Raw genomic sequence first — 20,636 nt, 5'->3', positions numbered from 1 at the left:
TATGTATTTGTAACTATGTATTTGTCATCTTAACTGGATGCCCAGGACCTACCTGAAAACGAGAGGTAACTCTCACTGTATCACTTCCTGGTAAAACATTTGATAAATAAATACTGCCTGGGACCCGCCATTACATATCATTTTTGGTGGACCCCTGGGGCACAAATCCCTGGGTCTGGAATCACTATTATATTAATCATAATAAAATTGAAAATCCCAATTCAAAAAGTAATGATCTAACATGAGCGATCCGTCCATTAATATCTTCAACAGCAAAAACAGTTTCTGGATTTAAAAGTAGGCTTTAAACAAAAAAAAATAATGGTCACAATCCGTTAATAAGTGCCCAATTTTTATTACAGCAAAATATTAAAAGGTAAAGGTTATTTACATTGGCAGCAGACTTCTTATCTAGATAGCAATTTATTGAGGGCAAATGTGGAGAAACTGGTACAAAAGGCACAGAATACAAATTCAAGTATACAAACTTAATGACCAAAACGAATCTGGGCCATTTTACAACTTCTTCAGTAAAACCGGATGGCGTTTCTTCCTCTCTCAGCCATATTTATCACCTTAGGAACGGCCTCTGATCTCCCCTTCCTCAGGCTCTTCCCCTGGACATGAAACGGGTGCAGACGGCCCAAGCTCTAAATCATGCAAGAGGAGAAAAGGTCAGTAATGGCGTTCGATAACCAGTGATTGCATTATAAGAGAACCAGTCACTGTACCGTGGCCAGGTTACCTGGAATGCATTTGGTCAGGAATCCACCCAACGGCTGGTTTAAACATGCAACAATTCATAAGAGCTTTTACGTTTGTGACCACGAAGCCACACTCCGGTACACAAATTGTATTTGTCACGTTGATGTTCTAAGGAACACAAACCTGTACGGTAGCTAGAATAGGTACTGTGCCATGTTACCGTTTTTATTGAATTACACAAATCTTATTTATGTCTAGATCCGGGGTGGCAAACCTTTTTTTCGGGATGGTATAAATGGGCACATTTTATTGGCGGGCCACTGTCCTACTGCCCCTCTACGGCAGCGGCAGATATGTCGGCAGAATGTGTGGCGCTGGCAGGGCTGCCAAGAGCTTATCTCGAGCTGAATTCCACCTGGGCCTCCGGTGTCTGCAGTCCTGTTAGCCCCTCCCCCTTACTTACACCCCCCCGACTCTCCCCTGGTCCAGTCCCGTGGCAAAGGGGAGCTGTGGCCAACGCAGCTGCGTGTAAGTTGGGCCTGACTTGGGGTGCCATTGCAAATGCCATCCCACGGGCCAGGGACTGGCCACCTCGTCTAGATTGTGTATAAGGATAGGATGACAAAAGACAAAAAGCCGCAGTGCTACATCCAATATGACAAATTATATCGTTAAATACTTATATTTTTCTTTTCATACGCGAGTGTCATCTAGTTCATTTCTTTGGCCAAAGCATTTCAAGCTTGCAAACCCCGCCACGGTATCCCCCTCTTTCGCAGGTCCTAACACTAATAGCTACATTATGTGTCGTATTGGATGTAGCACCGAGGCTTTTTGTCTTATGTTATATTACACGGTCTTCAAAACCGTAAACATGATTTAATTGGAATATGTATTGGCACAAAATGGAGGTAGTTGGACGCGATCAGGACGTACAAGTGGGCGAGTGTGTCTGAAAACACTCAATGCTCATGGTCTTTCGGGAACGGGAGAGTATTTCCTTTGCCCGGTTGTTGATGGTTTACATATTACAGTATTATCCTATGTGGATGTCCTGTGTCTCCTTCCCATGAGGAATCACGCAATAAGGAAAGTCTCAGAGACATTGGCAGACCTACGCGCTGCAATTGATTCACAGAAGAGCCGGTTTGTGAGTGCCAATTTGAAAGCACTCCACCAACTTGACCTTTAGTCCCTTTATTGTATATATTATACCTCATAGTGCTTAATTCACTCTACCTACCTCGGACTAGTTTGTGCCAATACATTTTCCACGTCATGGCTACATACGGTTATTGATGGCCGTAAGGTATTGCGGCATCTAGTCTTAGAGGTTCACGTCATTATTTACATGCGCACATTTGGTTTCCATGTTTTTACGTTTGTAGTTTGTACAAGGAAACAAAAAGCGCTGCCAATCTCAGAAACACTCTTTTGACAAATATATGGTGTGGCGAGTTTGGGTTCTGCACGTACAGAGGCTGTGTGCTTGTAAGGATAGGATGATTTGAAATGATTAAAATAAGCACACATTAAAACAGACAAATGACTGCTGCTTTAAAGCAATTTTACATGCTTAGCACCAAAACTGAAGTGTTTAATGTATGTTTATGCATGTATATAGCACCAGTAATGTACAAAGCGCTTCACAGCAGTAACACACGTAACAATCCTATAAATAACAAATACAAATAACACATAATGGGAAGACGTGCGTCAGACAAAAGTGACATTTAGGAAAAGGAGTCCATGCTCTGAAGAGCTTACAATCTAATTGGTAGGTAGGAAGAACGTACAGAGACAGTAGGAGGGCATTTTGGTAAGTGCATCTGCAAGCGGTCAAGGTTTATGTGGGAGGTGTAAAGTATGTACTCATATGCTTCATTAAGGAGGTGTGCTTTAAGATGGGTCTTAAAAAGGTATAGAGAGGGTGCTAGTCGGGAGGCGAAGGGCATTTCGGAGGTGTGGGGCAGTCAGGGTTTAAGGCAGGAGATACAAAAGGGGTAGAGAGAAGACATCCTTGAGCAGAACGCAAGAGTCGGGATGGTGCATAGCGAGAAATTAGGGCTGAGATGTAAGGAGGAGCAGAAGAGTGTAAAGCTTTAAAAGTGAGGAGCATTGAGTGTTTGATAAAGGATTTGATAGGAAGCCAGGAGAGCGATTTTAGCAGAGGAGACGCCGAGACAGATTAAGTAAGAGTAGAGTGATTCTGACAACAGCATTAAGGACAGATTGTAGGGGAGACAGGTGAGAGGCAGGAAGGTTGGACAGCAGACTGTTACAGTAGTTGAGACGGGAGAGAATGAGGGCCTGAGTCAGAGTTTTAGCAGTCAAGCAACAGAAGAAAGGGCGTATCTTAGTTATATTGCGAAGGAAAAAAACGACAGGATTTAGCTACCTTTTGAATGAGAGAGAGGAGACGAGTGTGACCCCTAAGCAGCGTGCTTGTGCTACTGGGTGTATGATAATGTGAAACGTGGTAGCTGTGGTGCTCAAGAGTTATGACCAATTCAATAAGCAACAAATGAGAACATCATAATGCCATATTTGGTAATCCATGTAACGATGGAGCGCCCCACTAATATTGAGAAAACCGGAAGGGAATAGTGACTAGTGGAGTCTGCCTGACAACCACAATTGCGTACACTGTAATAAAACCCCAACCAGCTATATAATATGAAGGACAATGTCTGTGGTAACCAAGAACTGTTAAAGCACTGCGGCTCTTTACCTGTGTTTCTCCAGGGGCACCCTGACCATCATTGGCGTGCGATCCATCCGTAGTAGATTCAAGAAGGTAGTAGGTGTAGATGAAGCACAGCCGAGGAAATCCTTTATCCAATGTCCATGCAGGAAAAAAAGGTAGGCCACTCCAAACTAACAAAAAGGTTCATTTATTGCAAGACGAACATACAGTGGAAAAAAGGGACTGATAGAACGCGCCTACGCGTTTCGTACAAGAAGTACTTTATCAAGGTAACAAGGTAAACCAAATGCTGCCTTTTCAGAATGTGTTTGATAGCTCCTGCTTGTCTGCTATATGGGGTAATAAAGGAAGGACTGGTATTTGATCTTGTAGATTTTGTATTATGTCTCAGCAAGGATTTCCTATCCATAGCCGTGACTTCACATAAAGATATATCCAAATCCTTCTTATTATAACCCCTTTGCAGAAAGCGTGTATATAAATCATTTACTTGAAGTTGATAATCATAGTTGCTCGAACAGTTCCGGCGTGCTCTAAAACTGACTTTTAGGTATCCCTCTGAACATGGCAGGAGGATGATCATATTTGTCGGTCACGTGATCTGCCTGATCCCATGGGAATATACGTGACGTCAGCGCGACCACGTCTTCGGACGCGCGCTGATGACGTCATTTGTATGGCGCGACGGACAGCTCTAGTGAATGCAGGTACACACCTGACTTGGCCAGCCTATGGCTGTGTACGTTGCAACACCGCGATTCGACGCAGACGCTTTGTGAAGGCATCACCGCGACTCTGCGCGGACGCTGTGTGATGACGTCACAATCAATAGTGTAATGGACAATTCAGGTAAGTATAAAAAGGCAGCATTTGGTTTACCTTGTTACCTTGATAAAGTACTTCTTGTACGAAACGCGTAGGCGCGTTCTATCAGTCCCTTTTTTCCACTGTATGTTCGTCTTGCAATAAATTAACCTTTTTGTTAGTTTGGAGTGGCCTACCTTTTTTTCCTGCATGGACATTGGATAAAGGATTTCCTCAGCTGTGCTTCATCTACTATCTTCATGACTACCTACTATCTTCTTATATGATAATGTGGAAGGAGGTTGTAGGGCCAGGAGGAAATATGAGGAGATCTGTTTTTGCCATGTTGAGTTTGAGGCGGCGGGGGAGTTTTTGCCATGTTGAGTTTGAGGCGGTGGAGGGCCATCCAGGATGATATCGCAGAGAGACATTCAGAAACTTTAGTCTGTACAGCAGGTGTAAGGTCAGGGGTCAAAAGTAAATTTGTGTGTTGGCAGCATAGAGGTGATATTTGAACCCAAGAGATGTGATTATGTCACCTACAGAGAGTGTGTAAAGAGCATAGGTCCCAGGACATAACTCTGGGGTACTCCCACAGAGAGATCAATAGAGGAGGTGCTAGCAAGAGAGACACTGAAAGTATGATTGGAGAGATAAGGGGAGATCCAGGACAGAGCTTTGTTACGAATACCAAGAGTATGGAGAATGTGAAGGAAAAATGATCCACAGAGGTCGAGTAATATGAGCAGAGAGTAGCGACTTTGACGGCACGGAGGTCATTAGTTATTTTAGAGAGGGCTGTTTCAGTGGAGTGAGCAGTGCCAGATTGCAGAGGGTCTAGGAGAGAATAGGTGGTGAGAAAATGGAGCAAGCGAGAGAATACAAGACGTTAAAGGAGTTTAGATGCAAAAGGCAGTAGGGAGACGATAGTTAGGCTGCGTCCATAGATGGACCAGCCGTGCTGAGGCGTGCGGACGCTCCGCGCCGAGCCCCTGCATCCTCAATGAGGATGCCTTGAGAGGGGGCTCATGCGAGCGTCCGCAGGCGTGCTGAGGCTTTGGAGTTTTCAGCCGAGCGCCAAGCTGTTTTTCAGCGCGCTGTCGGCTGAAAACCTCCAATCAGCCTGAAGCAGCGTCAACATCACGGCGCCGTGACGTCGGCGCCGTGACATTGACGTCACTGCGTCGCGGGCGATTGGCCCAGCGACGTCACTGCTTCGTCTCCAACCACCTCCCCCCCGGCTCCCTTCGCGCACGCTGGCTCGCCTGCAAGTCCGTGCAATCGTGCTGACTGAAGCAGGCGAGCCTCAGCGTTAGCGCGCCTCCGCTCTCCCCACACCTCTATGGCCTGGGCCTTAGAAAGACAGGTAGGGTCAAGCTTGCTGTTTTTGAGTAATGGTATGACTGTTGTATGTTTGAAGGAGAAGGGAAATGTACCAGAGTAGAGGGAGGAGTTAAAAATGTGTGTGAGCGTAGGGATTATAGAGGTTGTAAGAGATGGGAGTGAATGGGGTCAAGAGGGCAGGTGGTAGAGGGAGAAGAGGAGATCAGCAGTGACACATCCTGTTCCGAGACAACGGAAAAAGAGTTAAGGAAGGCAGGAAGTAAACTGAGAATTCTATATTAATAGAGTATTGTCCTTACGGAGTCGTAATAACCCCTTAAAAAATAAATCAGGAGCTCAAGAAACATATATTGGCCTGTTAAACACAAACACTCCTGTGTTTTACACGCCAAGAACTGGAAGGAACAGAGGCGAGTCCAAGAAATATACTATCCTTCTCTGCAGTTCCTGTGCTGGAAGTGGAAGGGCATAGACCTGGCCAAAAATGGTGACCCTGGCACATTTAAGTTAATAATTCAAGTAGCTATCAATATCTCAAACAGGAAGGAGGGGAGACAGTGGATTTTGTTCTTTATCCATAGACTTCCTAGTACTTCTAATAGTTAGAAAGCATACCTTACTAGAGCTTAATGTAAACCTATACCGTACATGATACACTCAAGTCTTGTTAATGGGTGCGTGCATAACTACTGTTTATTCAGTTAAGAGATCTAAGTAAAACATAGCTGGGTTAAAAAAAAAACCACTTGCTTACCTTGGCCAAAAACCGCAATGTCATTCATGAATTCCTTCAACACCACATGTAAGGTTGGATACTCAATTATGGTCTTATTTTTCAAGTTCTCAAGGAGACTTTTACTGGAATCCAGTTCATAATACCTTAAAATACATTTTCAAGTGTGCCTTTTAGTTTACACATGACCAAATGTTTACTAGTTAAATTCTGAATCAAAATAGCTCAAGGCAACAAAATGCATCTTAGGACATGTACATAATCAAGAGAAACCAACACATGATTACAATACCTTTCAGTGGCTAATTGGTGCTTAAGATGGAAGACTTAAGGAAAACCCTTTTCTCTTATTTAAAATTACAGCAGACGACAAGTTCACGTAAACTTGTTGGTTTCTTATTAGATTTGTACTGAAGCAAAGCTTAAACTGTACCCTTTTTGTCCCACTTCTCCTGCCATACCACCTCTTGGGGAAATCTACTTCTATACATTCCATTGTATCCTGCTCCCACCTCTCTGATCATCTAGAGACGGGGATATCGGTTATGTGGCATCCGATGCACCAAATGGCCGGTTACAATCAAACAGAAACACGAAATCTATATTAACCCACAAGTACACGATGGGTACGGCAAAGCCCAAATCTTATTCATTCACACAAAGGAAATGAAACATGAAAATGTCAATAGAGTAACTATGTACCTGATTGAACTATGTTGTCTCTGTTCTACCTTCATAAAGACTTTTACATCCGACTGACACATCACATATGCTTTCAGTCTGAAAGAGGCAAAAACGAATGAATCAATGCACAGAAATACTTTAGAAGTTGCGGTGCGTCTGTGTATAACAGCATCTCTGAGAATTAATGTCGCCAACTGCTCTCCCAGGTTTCCAGAGACTATGGACCGCAGTTGAAGACAAGTCACCACCACAGGGGCACTTCGGTTAGTTATTATCGGACATTCCAATCTTGCACCGCTTGTAGAATTTCTCACATTTTATTTTCCTTTTTGCACTTTACATCCAATATAACAAATTAGTTAGTACATGAATATGTATTTTATATATTCTTTCATAAATATGCGTCCTTCAGTTCAATACTTCGGCCGTGACGTACGTGTAGGCTCAAAATATTTTTGCTAATCTATTGAACTAAATGAGCCATATTTATGAAGAAAGATAAATTACATATTAATGTATGAAATAATCTGTCATATTGGATGCAGCATTGGGGCCTGTGTCTCTTGCTGTAAACATTTTGGTCACAAACCCAGTAAGATCCCAAATGACACAAATATATACAAAGTAGTGGGTTTTGATCTTGCCCAAACTGTAAGTCTATGTAAATTGGTAATCATTTTTGCATATTACAATGGAACTTGACTTCAAATTTATTTTCAGTCGTTAGGCTGCCCTTGTGTTTCCTGAACACCCCAAGGGCCGACATGTCAGGGACCCTTTTGATGCTCAAAAAGCGTTGTGATTTTTTCCAGTTTCCTAGGAATGTTCAAAGTGGGGGATGCTACCCCAAACCGATCACATGGTCGCGACCACACATGTCCGGCAGCACCCCTTCGGGGACTGAAAGGGTTGGCGGGGGGGGAAGAGAGAAGAGAAGTGCAGTAAACAGAAACATTCGGACAGAATATCATGCCAGCCGTCCATGAAAACATAGGATTATTTTACATCCATATTTTGCCAAAACAGAAAACTATTGAATGATCCCCTATGGATTACACTATGGTATACATCGGACTGTTCTCCTTTGATATTTTCACTTGTAGAGGAGGTCGAAGCGCACAACTTTGCAATTTCGTCCGAGTTACCAGCACTGTCCATCCCTCCATTATACCAAATGCAGATTTGACACCTCCATTTGCAAGAACTTAAGGAAAACCACAAACTCCAGGAAAGTGTATAAAAATACCTTTGACGAATGACAGGATCCGACTCTGCAGGATCGATGTAGGCCTTCAGGATTTCATGGAGTGTTTTACTATCTGGTACCCTTCCACCCAAAACAAGACGCAATACATTAAATAGGGAACATTCTAATTGCATGCCAGGTAATATGAACAATTTACGACTTAAATTCTCTGCTTCTGCAGTTAGGGTTTTTTATACGTGTGGCAGATTTAAGGGCACAGAATTAATGTTTAGTGGAAACTTTTCAAGTCATATGTATTCCCCTATATACAAGTCACTGGTACCAAACCACCATAGAATTCACACACCGGGTGGACTTCAGAATTACATGTGTCAAACTGGTTACCTTCTCTGTGTGTACTCAGCATGACTTTGGGGAAATAGAAGCTTCAAGTGCCAGTAAAACCTCTGCTCTCTGGAACCAAAGAGGAGAAAAAGCATATTTCTGAGAATGTATAGGACTAGAAGAACTCAGCATCCCCAGTTCCTCATTACAGTCCTAAAAATAATAAACATTAAAATCAAGCATTCCGTTTATAAACTTTTTTCAGATCTAGAATAGCAGTGTTTTCCTTGGCAGTATTTTCATATTTATACAAATGTGCACTCTTAAGATATGCTAGAGACCTTAAAGTCATTTCTCCGGGCAGATTGTCACATGGATGAAGCAAATCCGTTTATCGGAACTATGAAATATTGAAGAAAAAAATTCAATAGCAGATACCTCTAATTAGGCTTTGGAGGGCAGGTAAAACAGGAAGAAGAAGAGACTAAAGAGGTCTGCATAGGGTCCTCACGAAACAAAGACAACACTTTGCGGTTTAGTTACACAAGCTCACTAGCACGCTCTGTCTCGCTGTTAAAGATTGCCCAAATACCTTAAAAGTGCATCAGACACGAGTCTGCTCATTTGAATGTACTAACTGATAATGCTGGATAACAGCTTGCTGGTTGAACGAACACGCCTAATTGCACTCAGTAGCTACACACAAGACATTTTGGTTGCTACGTTTATTTAGTTAGCTGCGAGTTGCCACCATCTTACACTAGAGAGTTATAAAATGTTCCTTTATTGGCATTGTCAGCCAACTAACAGCTTTTACTGAGGTAACATGCATCGTTAAATGTGCCTTAACTCCTGGCTTCAGAGCTGTGGTGTTACCCCATCGCCTGCGTCATCAGGGGCCAGAACTTGCCATTTCTGACATACACGGCAGTGAAATACCGCACCCAGAATTGGAAACACTGTTTCCAATTCTCTGGACTGATCTCATTGAATATTTCCAAGTTGCAGATCTTATGTTTTTTTTTACTCTGTTGTGCTAAAGTATATAGAAACACTCCGTGCTTCCATATTAAGGTTTGGTAAATGCCCAAAATATCAACCTCAGCTCAAAAAGGATGTTCTGCGTTTTGGTTTTTGAATAGTCCTACACAAGTATACATTGTATTGTAATATATGTCTTTATTTATATAGCGCCATTAATGTACATAGCGCTTCACAGTAGTAATACATGTGGTAATCAAATAAATAACAGATAATATAAATAACAGGTCATGGGAATAAGTGCTTCAGACATAAAAGTAACATTAAGGAAGAGGAGTCCCTGCCCCGAAATGCAATGCTTGTAAAGTACCATTCCCAATCTACTCCACGTATAAAAGTGGCCGCTGTGAGAAGACAGACACCCACCTTATCAGAACATTTAGCAAAACAGGAACTTGGAGTTTTGGTAACATTTTGTTTGCTTAAAACAATATGCTTAAAATAATGCAAAACCGTTGAATAGAAGCTTGCCCAAAACCATGGTTTTCTATGAAATGTTATAGATCATTCAGTAAAACAAGCTCAGTAGCAGATAAAGGTGCAGAACGGAGACAATAATAACCCCATAGTATGAAACACACTGGGGGATATGTATAAAGTGAAAAGGTTTGCTCCATCTTAAAATGGCAAGAAAATGTTCAATTCTGTTATCTATATAGAGACGTACAAAACTTTTCCATGTGGTTGCAAACCAGGTGTAATCTGAATTTGTTGCAGCCGAGTCAGAGTTCGCAAGTGTTAAGTCAATGTGCATTGCAATTTAATTTACCAATTTGTGTAAAAAACAAACAAAAAACAATTGCATGTTTAACTTAATAAGGCTATAAAACAGGGCTCACGGCCTCGCAATATTTAGCAGAGAGCTTACTAATTTGTCGACCTTATTTCAGAGGCTTGGCGAAATGCATTAGGAAGAATAAACAGGTAGAATGTATGCGAATACATTTGACACTTTTGTACATCTCTCCTCCTTACATCTGGCGCATTGAATACCTCACGTGTCCCACCACTGTGTCTCGTTAGTAAGCCCGATATGACAAGGACAAGGTCAAGGCAATGATCCCAATTAGGGAAAGAATGCAGAAGCAGTTTCAAAGTTACATGCCCTAAATTCTAAAGCGATGTGTGAAATAATAATTGATACCAGTCGACTGCTCATTCCCCCCCCCCCCCCCAATCAACATTCCTCAAAAAGAAAACTTCTAAAGGATTTCATAGGATGTGATGGGGAAGAGAAATGGAACGGAAGGCAAAGACAATTTCTTTATTCTATGATCACTTATTGTACGAAGTCCTCCGTGGGGGATACTACAGTTAACTTTGGTGATCTTTCCATATGATGTCTATTTAGCATCTGTACCCGCAGCACCTAAATGACCCAAGTGTGGGGGCACGAGAAGCCCCCAGCCATTAGAATTGTTTTTTAATGCAGGTCTTTGAATAAAGCAAAAACATTTATTTTGGGGAAGGAAGACTGGCAAACTTCTAAACGCGCTTCAGAAAAACCCAGATCCTTATTTAAATAAAAGGATCGCAGCGACATTCATTCCTAGCGTAAGCCTACAATAATAATTTGCAGCAGTTAGTGCTTCTTCCAGAGCAAATCCCATATCTTTCTCATTCCCCAGGTTCTGCTGAGGGACAGCACACCCAGCACACACGTCGCTGAGCTAAGTCACCGTCCTCAAGCTGTTAATGGTCAATCAAGAATACATTTGCAAGTTTAACATACCAAGTAAAAGAAGGGTATGTTTGTCAATAACATACCCCCGTTCGGTAAATATTCATTTTAAGATCAGTCACACTACGAACCTCTCTCAATCAATATATATATTTTTATTTTAAACATTTGATCTTGTTTTAAATTCCACCCCAGTCTCTCTGAACAAACATTTATTGTAGAAAGCACACAGGCATCGCTTGTGTGAGCTCCCTCCCTCCCGGTCTGTTTAGCAGGTCCTGGGCACAGCAGAAGGGAGGAATCTGCTTGAATAACAGCAATTCTTAGATTCCTCCTGAAAGCTGTAATGTTTCTAAAGCAAGAGCTGGGAGCGAACCAAACCAGAAAGCACTCACTGATTTGCATTTGGTTTCCTCCTTCTGGAATGTGCAAATAAATGTAATACCTTAATGTTCTTTTGAAGCCTTTCGTTTCTAACACTTCTGTGCAGATTTGCGAGTTTCTCAGTAGGAGAAACGCAGAAATCTTTCATTTCTGCATTTAAATAGATTTTTTTTTTTTTAAATTGGACTTGTGTACCAATCCATGTCAGAGCGAATTTAATCAAGACCACACAAAAAAGGGGCAGTTGTGCCCAAGAAAACTGAAACAAAAGAAGAATGAAAGACAGATTTAGAATGAAGAACAGAGGCCATTTTAACTACTTAGTGGCAATTAAAGGAAATGCTTCATTCCTGCTAAAGAGAATACCTGTGAAGCCTCCTAGCAAAAAAATCTAGCACTTTTGTTATTGATACAAAAAAATCTGATGGATAATTATGCTAAGAAACAACGGAGGTAAAAGAATGAGGATTTCCAATATGGCGCACGCCACGCAAAGCCAACATTTTGGGGCCGTTCTATCAAATAATCATTGAAGTTAAGAACAATCCCCGGCTATTACACTTCATATTTCCAGTCAGAAAACGTTTCATCACAGGAAGTATCAAAACTGTACTGTACTGGGAACCAACACTGTGTGTACGTACGTTATCTTTACATAGCGCCCGCAGCTGTACTCCGCGCTTTACAAGAAAGACAAAACAGTACAGGGAATTATAGCACAATAAAAACAAACAAGATCAGACAATAGGAAAGGAAATCCCTGCCCCAGAGAGCTTACAATCTAAGCGGTATGATGGGACAGTTGCCGAGACAGCGGGTGAGGGAATAAGCACAGTAGATGGCCGTGCCTGGTAGGGGTCACTGTGGGTGTGGGACAGGAGCCATGTGTCCATTGGCTAAGACATGCTTCATTTAACAGGCGAGCCTAAATGTACATTTGGCATTGGTGTAAACACGGTTCTCTGTGATAATGGTGATTCTCTCTGACTTTATAAAACAGGGTTTTTCGGTTGAGAGAGTCTGCAGGACTTAAAAAAAATAAATGAATAAATGGTTTGTGAATATGATAACCCCACACTATGCATCTAAAACTAACATCAATACACGGGGTAAAGCTTTTAATAACCCAACATCTTTCTATATCAATATATTCCAGCTCATAACCCTTTCAATTTGAAACAATAAAAAATGGGTTCTTGTAACGTTAAATATTTAACACAAATTGTCTTTGAATCCCAGCCACCTCCTGCACAGCCGGCTCAGACCCACTCAGGTTCTGCCGGTAATTAGGCAGCGGAAAGTTCTCCTCGTTAAATTATAAGATGTATTCTATATGCTTCAATGTTTGTCGCTGTGCTGTTCCCGGCCGGAGACGTTACATGTTAGAGGTTTAAAGAGTTCCCTATACTTCCTCAGTGGTGCTCAACTTCAGTCCTCAATCCATCCCTGCTTCAGCACAGGTAGCTCAATCAGTGGCTGTCTTTGACTGAGCCTTTGATTAAGCCACCTGTGCTGAAGCTGGGATATCCTGAAAACCTGACCTGTTGGGGGGTGCATGAGGACTGGAGTTGAGCGCCTCTGGTCTCTGATCATTTCTTCGCTCCACTTCCATATGTAACTGCGGAGAGCAGGCGCAGTATGCTGAACACCGCATCAGGTGACTTTCCATATGTACCGGCGGAGAGCAGGCACAGTATGCTGAACACCGCATCAGGAGACTTTCCATATGTAACTGCGGAGAGCAGGCACAGTATGCTGAACACCGCATCCTGAGACTTTCCATATGTAACGGCGGAGAGCAGGCACAGTATGCTGAACACCGCATCATGAGACTTTCCATATGTAACTGCGGAGAGCAGGCACAGTATGCTGAACACCGCATCAGGTGACTTTCCATATGTACCGGCGGAGAGCAGGCACAGTATGCTGAACACCGCATCGTGAGACTTTCCATATGTAACGGCGGAGAGCAGGCACAGTATGCTGAACACCGCATCAGGAGACTTTCCATATGTAACTGCGGAGAGCAGGCACAGTATGCTGAACACCGCATCAGGAGACTTTCCATATGTAACTGCGGAGAGCAGGCACAGTATGCTGAACACCGCATCAGGAGACTTTCCATATGTAACTGCGGAGAGCAGGCACAGTATGCTGAACACCGCATCAGGAGACTTTCCATATGTAACTGCGGAGAGCAGGCACAGTATGCTGAACACCGCATCAGGAGACTTTCCATATGTAACTGCGGAGAGCAGGCACAGTATGCTGAACACCGCATCAGGAGACTTTCCATATGTAACTGCGGAGAGCAGGCACAGTATGCTGAACACCGCATCAGGAGACTTTCCATATGTAACGGCGGAGAGCAGGCACAGTATGCTGAACACCGCATCAGGAGACTTTCCATATGTAACTGCGGAGAGCAGGCACAGTATGCTGAACACCGCATCATGAGACTTTCCATATGTAACGGCGGAGAGCAGGCACAGTATGCTGAACACCGCATCAGGAGACTTTCCATATGTAACGGCGGAGAGCGGGCACAGTATGCTGAACACCGCATCAGGAAACTTTCCATATGTAACGGCGGAGAGCAGGCACAGTATGCTGAACACCGCATCATGAGACTTTCCATATGTAACGGCGGAGAGCAGGCACAGTATGCTGAACACCGCATCAGGAGACTTTCCATATGTAACTGCAGAGAGCAGGCACAGTATGCTGAACACCGCATCCTGAGACTTTCCATATGTAACTGCGGAGAGCAGGCACAGTATGCTGAACACCGCATCCTGAGACTTTCCATATGTAACTGCGGAGAGCATACACAGTATGCTGAATACCGCATCAGGAGACTTTCCATATGTAACTGCGGAGAGCAGGCACAGTATGCTGAACACCGCATCAGGAGACTTTCCATATGTAACTGCGGAGAGCAGGCACAGTATGCTGAACACCGCATCAGGAGACTTTCCATATGTAACTGCGGAGAGCAGGCACAGTATGCTGAACACCGCATCAGGAGACTTTCCATATGTAACTGCGGAGAGCAGACACAGTATGCTGAACACCGCATCAGGAGACTTTCCATATGTAACTGCGGAGAGCAGGCACAGTATGCTGAACACCGCATCAGGAGACTTTCCATATGTAACTGCGGAGAGCAGGCACAGTATGCTGAACACCGCATCAGGAGACTTTTCATATGTAACTGCGGAGAGCGGGCACAGTATGCTGAACACCGCATCAGGAGACTTTCCAAATGTAACTGCGGAGAGCAGGCACAGTATGCTGAACACCGCATCAGGAGACTTTCCATATGTAACTGCGGAGAGCAGGCACAGTATGCTGAACACCGCATCAGGAGACTTTCCATATGTAACTGCGGAGAGCAGGCACAGTATGCTGAACACCGCATCATGAGACTTTCCATATGTAACTGCGGGGAGCAGGCACAGTATGCTGAACACCGCATCAGGAGACTTTCCATATGTAACTGCGGAGAGCAGGCACAGTATGCTGAACACCGCATCATGAGACTTTCCATATGTAACTGCGGAGAGCATACACAGTATGCTGAACACCGCATCAGGAGACTTTCCATATGTAACTGCGGAGAGCAGGCACAGTATGCTGAACACCGCATCAGGAGACTTTCCATATGTAACTGCGGAGAGCAGGCACAGTATGCTGAACACCGCATCAGGAGACTTTCCATATGTAACTGCGGAGAGCAGGCACAGTATGCTGAACACCGCATCAGGAGACTTTCCATATGTAACTGCGGAGAGCAGGCACAGTATGCTGAACACCGCATCAGGAGACTTTCCATATGTAACTGCGGAGAGCAGGCACAGTATGCTGAACACCGCATCAGGAGACTTTCCATATGTAACTGCGGAGAGCAGGCACAGTATGCTGAACACCGCATCAGGAGACTTTCCATATGTAACTGCGGAGAGCAGGCACAGTATGCTGAACACCGCATCCTGAGACTTTCCATATGTAACGGCGGAGAGCAGGCACAGTATGCTGAACACCGCATCATGAGACTTTCCATATGTAACTGCGGAGAGCAGGCACAGTATGCTGAACACCGCATCAGGTGACTTTCCATATGTACCGGCGGAGAGCAGGCACAGTATGCTGAACACCGCATCGTGAGACTTTCCATATGTAACGGCGGAGAGCAGGCACAGTATGCTGAACACCGCATCAGGAGACTTTCCATATGTAACTGCGGGGAGCAGGCACAGTATGCTGAACACCGCATCAGGAGACTTTCCATATGTAACTGCGGAGAGCAGGCACAGTATGCTGAACACCGCATCATGAGACTTTCCATATGTAACTGCGGAGAGCATACACAGTATGCTGAACACCGCATCAGGAGACTTTCCATATGTAACTGCGGAGAGCAGGCACAGTATGCTGAACACCGCATCAGGAGACTTTCCATATGTAACTGCGGAGAGCAGGCACAGTATGCTGAACACCGCATCAGGAGACTTTCCATATGTAACTGCGGAGAGCAGGCACAGTATGCTGAACACCGCATCAGGAGACTTTCCATATGTAACTGCGGAGAGCAGGCACAGTATGCTGAACACCGCATCAGGAGACTTTCCATATGTAACTGCGGAGAGCAGGCACAGTATGCTGAACACCGCATCAGGAGACTTTCCATATGTAACTGCGGAGAGCAGGCACAGTATGCTGAACACCGCATCAGGAGACTTTCCATATGTAACTGCGGAGAGCAGGCACAGTATGCTGAACACCGCATCAGGAGACTTTCCATATGTAACTGCGGAGAGCAGGCACAGTATGCTGAACACCGCATCAGGAGACTTTCCATATGTAACGGCGGAGAGCAGTCACAGTATGCTGAACACCGCATCAGGAGACTTTCCATATGTAACTGCGGAGAGCAGGCACAGTATGCTGAACACCGCATCAGGAGACTTTCCATATGTAACTGCGGAGAGCAGGCACAGTATGCTGAACACCGCATCAGGAGACTTTCCATATGTAACTGCGGAGAGCAGGCACAGTATGCTGAACACCGCATCAGGAGACTTTCCATATGTAACTGCGGAGAGCAGGCACAGTATGCTGAACACCGCATCCTGAGACTTTCCATATGTAACTGCGGAGAGCATACACAGTATGCTGAACACCGCATCAGGAGACTTTCCATATGTAACTGCGGAGAGCAGGCACAGTATGCTGAACACCGCATCAGGAGACTTTCCATATGTAACTGCGGAGAGCAGGCACAGTATGCTGAACACCGCATCAGGAGACTTTCCATATGTAACTGCGGAGAGCAGGCACAGTATGCTGAACACCGCATCAGGAGACTTTCCATATGTAACTGCGGAGAGCAGACACAGTATGCTGAACACCGCATCAGGAGACTTTCCATATGTAACTGCGGAGAGCAGGCACAGTATGCTGAACACCGCATCAGGAGACTTTCCATATGTAACTGCGGAGAGCAGGCACAGTATGCTGAACACCGCATCAGGAGACTTTTCATATGTAACTGCGGAGAGCGGGCACAGTATGCTGAACACCGCATCAGGAGACTTTCCATATGTAACTGCGGAGAGCAGGCACAGTATGCTGAACACCGCATCAGGAGACTTTTCATATGTAACTGCGGAGAGCGGGCACAGTATGCTGAACACCGCATCAGGAGACTTTCCATATGTAACTGCGGAGAGCAGGCACAGTATGCTGAACACCGCATCAGGAGACTTTCCATATGTAACTGCGGAGAGCAGGCACAGTATGCTGAACACCGCATCAGGAGACTTTCCATATGTAACTGCGGAGAGCAGGCACAGTATGCTGAACACCGCATCATGAGACTTTCCATATGTAACTGCGGGGAGCAGGCACAGTATGCTGAACACCGCATCATGAGACTTTCCATATGTAACTGCGGAGAGCATACACAGTATGCTGAACACCGCATCAGGAGACTTTCCATATGTAACTGCGGAGAGCAGGCACAGTATGCTGAACACCGCATCAGGAGACTTTCCATATGTAACTGCGGAGAGCAGGCACAGTATGCTGAACACCGCATCAGGAGACTTTCCATATGTAACTGCGGAGAGCAGGCACAGTATGCTGAACACCGCATCAGGAGACTTTCCATATGTAACTGCGGAGAGCAGGCACAGTATGCTGAACACCGCATCAGGAGACTTTCCATATGTAACTGCGGAGAGCAGGCACAGTATGCTGAACACCGTATCCTGAGACTTTCCATATGTAACTGCGGAGAGCAGGCACAGTATGCTGAACACCGCATCATGAGACTTTCCATATGTAACTGCGGAGAGCAGGCACAGTATGCTGAACACCGCATCAGGAGACTTTCCATATGTAACTGCGGAGAGCAGGCACAGTATGCTGAACACCGCATCAGGAGACTTTCCATATGTAACTGCGGAGAGCAGGCACAGTATGCTGAACACCGCATCAGGAGACTTTCCATATGTAACGGCGGAGAGCAGGCACAGTATGCTGAACACCGCATCAGGAGACTTTCCATATGTAACTGCGGAGAGCAGGCACAGTATGCTGAACACCGCATCAGGAGACTTTCCATATGTAACTGCGGAGAGCAGGCACAGTATGCTGAACACCGCATCAGGAGACTTTCCATATGTAACTGCGGAGAGCAGGCACAGTATGCTGAACACCGCATCAGGAGACTTTCCATATGTAACTGCGGAGAGCAGGCACAGTATGCTGAACACCGCATCAGGAGACTTTCCATATGTAACTGCGGAGAGCAGGCACAGTATGCTGAACACCGCATCAGGAGACTTTCTATATGTAACTGCGGAGAGCAGGCACAGTATGCTGAACACTGCATCATGAGACTTTCCATATGTAATTGCGGAGAGCAGGCACAGTATGCTGAACACCGCATCAGGAGACTTTCCATATGTAACGGCGGAGAGCAGGCACAGTATGCTGAACACCGCATCAGGAGACTTTCCATATGTAACGGCGGAGAGCAGGCACAGTATGCTGAACACCGCATCAGGAGACTTTCCATATGTAACTGCGGAGAGCAGGCACAGTATGCTGAACACCGCATGAGAAGACTTTCCATATGTAACTGCAGAGAGCATACACAGTATGCTGAACACCGCATAAGGAGACTTTCCATATGTAACTGCGGAGAGCAGGCACAGTATGCTGAACACCGCATCAGGAGACTTTCCATAAGTAACTGCGGAGAGCAGGCACAGTATGCTGAACACCGCATCAGGAGACTTTCCATAAGTAACGGCGGAGAGCAGGCACAGTATGCTGAACACCGCATCAGGAGACTTTCCATATGTAACTGCGGAGAGCAGGCACAGTATGCTGAACACCGCATCAGGAGACTTTCCATATGTAACTGCGGAGAGCAGGCACAGTATGCTGAACACCGCATCAGGAGACTTTCCATATGTAACTGCGGAGAGCAGGCACAGTATGCTGAACACCGCATCATGAGACTTTCCATATGTAACTGCGGAGAGCAGGCACAGTATGCTGAACACCGCATCAGGAGACTTTCCATATGTAACTGCGGAGAGCAGGCACAGTATGCTGAACACCGCATCAGGAGACTTTCCATATGTAACTGCGGAGAGCAGGCACAGTATATACTGAACACCGCATCATGAGAGTTTCCAAAACATCTTGGAGTCACTTGGCACTTAGGGTTGTGTGATTAACCAACCTAATGTTTAATATAATATCTCTGGCATCCGAATATGGCTAACATAACACAAAATCATGGGAAACAGCAAACCTAAATATGGAGTGCCCAAAACATTGGTTTCCTATTCAATAAACTGAGTGCAATAGGAAAAAAGGCCTAGGGTCACATTGGAAAAAACTAATATTTTACTAAAGTACATAATAAAAATGACAGCTTGCGTACCAAGCCAAAAGCCGGCTGGCTCCCAAGTAAAGCTTCTACCTCGGCCCATCACAGAGCAGACATCCTGCCAAGGGAAATGGTTTCCACCAGCACATTTAAATGCACACAGCAATCCCACTACATTATTACACAGAAGCGCAAGTGTATTTACTGACATCTTTATTTCCACATTTTCAGCATTTGCCGTAATCAGAAAAGCGAGACCGGTGAATCCACGCGAGGGGATCTCCCGCACCTTTTCCTACTCTGCGCGCAGCCTGCGAATCCACGCGAGGGGATCTCCCGCACCTATTCCTACTCTGCGCGCAGCCTGCGAATCCACGCGAGGGGAACTCCCTCACCTATTCCTACTCTGCGCGCAGCCTGCGAATCCACGCGAGGGGATCTCCCGCACCTATTCCCACTCTGCGCACAGCCTGCGAATCCACGCGAGGGGATCTCCCGCACCTATTCCTACTCTGCGTAGCCTGCGAATCCACGCGAGGGGATCTCCCGCACCTATTCCTACTCTGCGTAGCCTGCGAATCCACGCGAGGGAATCTCCCGCACCTATTCCTACTCTGCGCACAGCCTGCGAATCCACGCGAGGGGATCTCCCGCACCTATTCCTACTCTGCGCGCAGCCTGCGAATCCACGCGAGGGGATCTCCCGCACCTATTCCTACTCTGCGCACAGCCTGCGAATCCACGCGAGGGGATCTCCCGCACCTATTCCTACTCTGCGCACAGCCTGCGAATCCACGCGAGGGGATCTCCCTCACCTATTCCTACTCTGCGCAGCCTGCGAATCCACGCGAGGGAACCTCCCGCACCTATTCCTACTCTGCGCGCAGCCTGCGAATCCACGCGAGGGGATCTCCCGCACCTATTCCTACTCTGCGCACAGCCTGCGAATCCACGCGAGGGGATCTCCCTCACCTATTCCTACTCTGCGCACAGCCTGCGAATCCACGCGAGGGGATCTCCCGCACCTATTCCTACTCTGCGCGCTGCCTGCGAATCCACGCGAGGGGATCTCCCGCACCTATTCCTACTCTGCGCACAGCCTGCGAATCCACG

The 20,636-nt window shown here is 45.4% G+C and overlaps 1 protein-coding gene across 3 annotated transcripts in view; it reads right to left on the bottom strand.

Moving 5' to 3' along the window:
- Positions 1-339: 339 nt before the first annotated feature.
- ZNHIT6 (zinc finger HIT-type containing 6) overlaps positions 340-20,636 on the bottom strand; it is a 38,302-nt gene continuing 18,005 nt past the window's right edge. Inside the window, exons 6-11 of one of the 3 annotated variants that reach the window (XR_012804023.1) lie at positions 8,569-8,637; positions 8,224-8,304; positions 6,996-7,073; positions 6,315-6,439; positions 1,169-1,312; positions 340-650 (exon numbers count right to left, since the gene is read on the bottom strand). Coding sequence is in view for 2 of the 3 variants with exons in the window: in XM_075615628.1 (XP_075471743.1) it covers positions 577-650; positions 6,315-6,439; positions 6,996-7,073; positions 8,224-8,304; positions 8,569-8,637 (427 nt within the window). In the remaining variant the exon portion in view is untranslated. The remainder of the gene's footprint in view (positions 651-1,168; positions 1,313-6,314; positions 6,440-6,995; positions 7,074-8,223; positions 8,305-8,568; positions 8,638-20,636) is intronic. The other 2 variants (XM_075615628.1, XM_075615629.1) reach the window with 2 other exon arrangements.

This window comes from Ascaphus truei, chromosome 10 (genome assembly GCF_040206685.1).
Source record: "Ascaphus truei isolate aAscTru1 chromosome 10, aAscTru1.hap1, whole genome shotgun sequence".
NCBI classification, from domain to species: Eukaryota; Metazoa; Chordata; class Amphibia; order Anura; family Ascaphidae; genus Ascaphus; species Ascaphus truei.
This window is presented reverse-complemented; position numbering and strand designations above follow the sequence as displayed.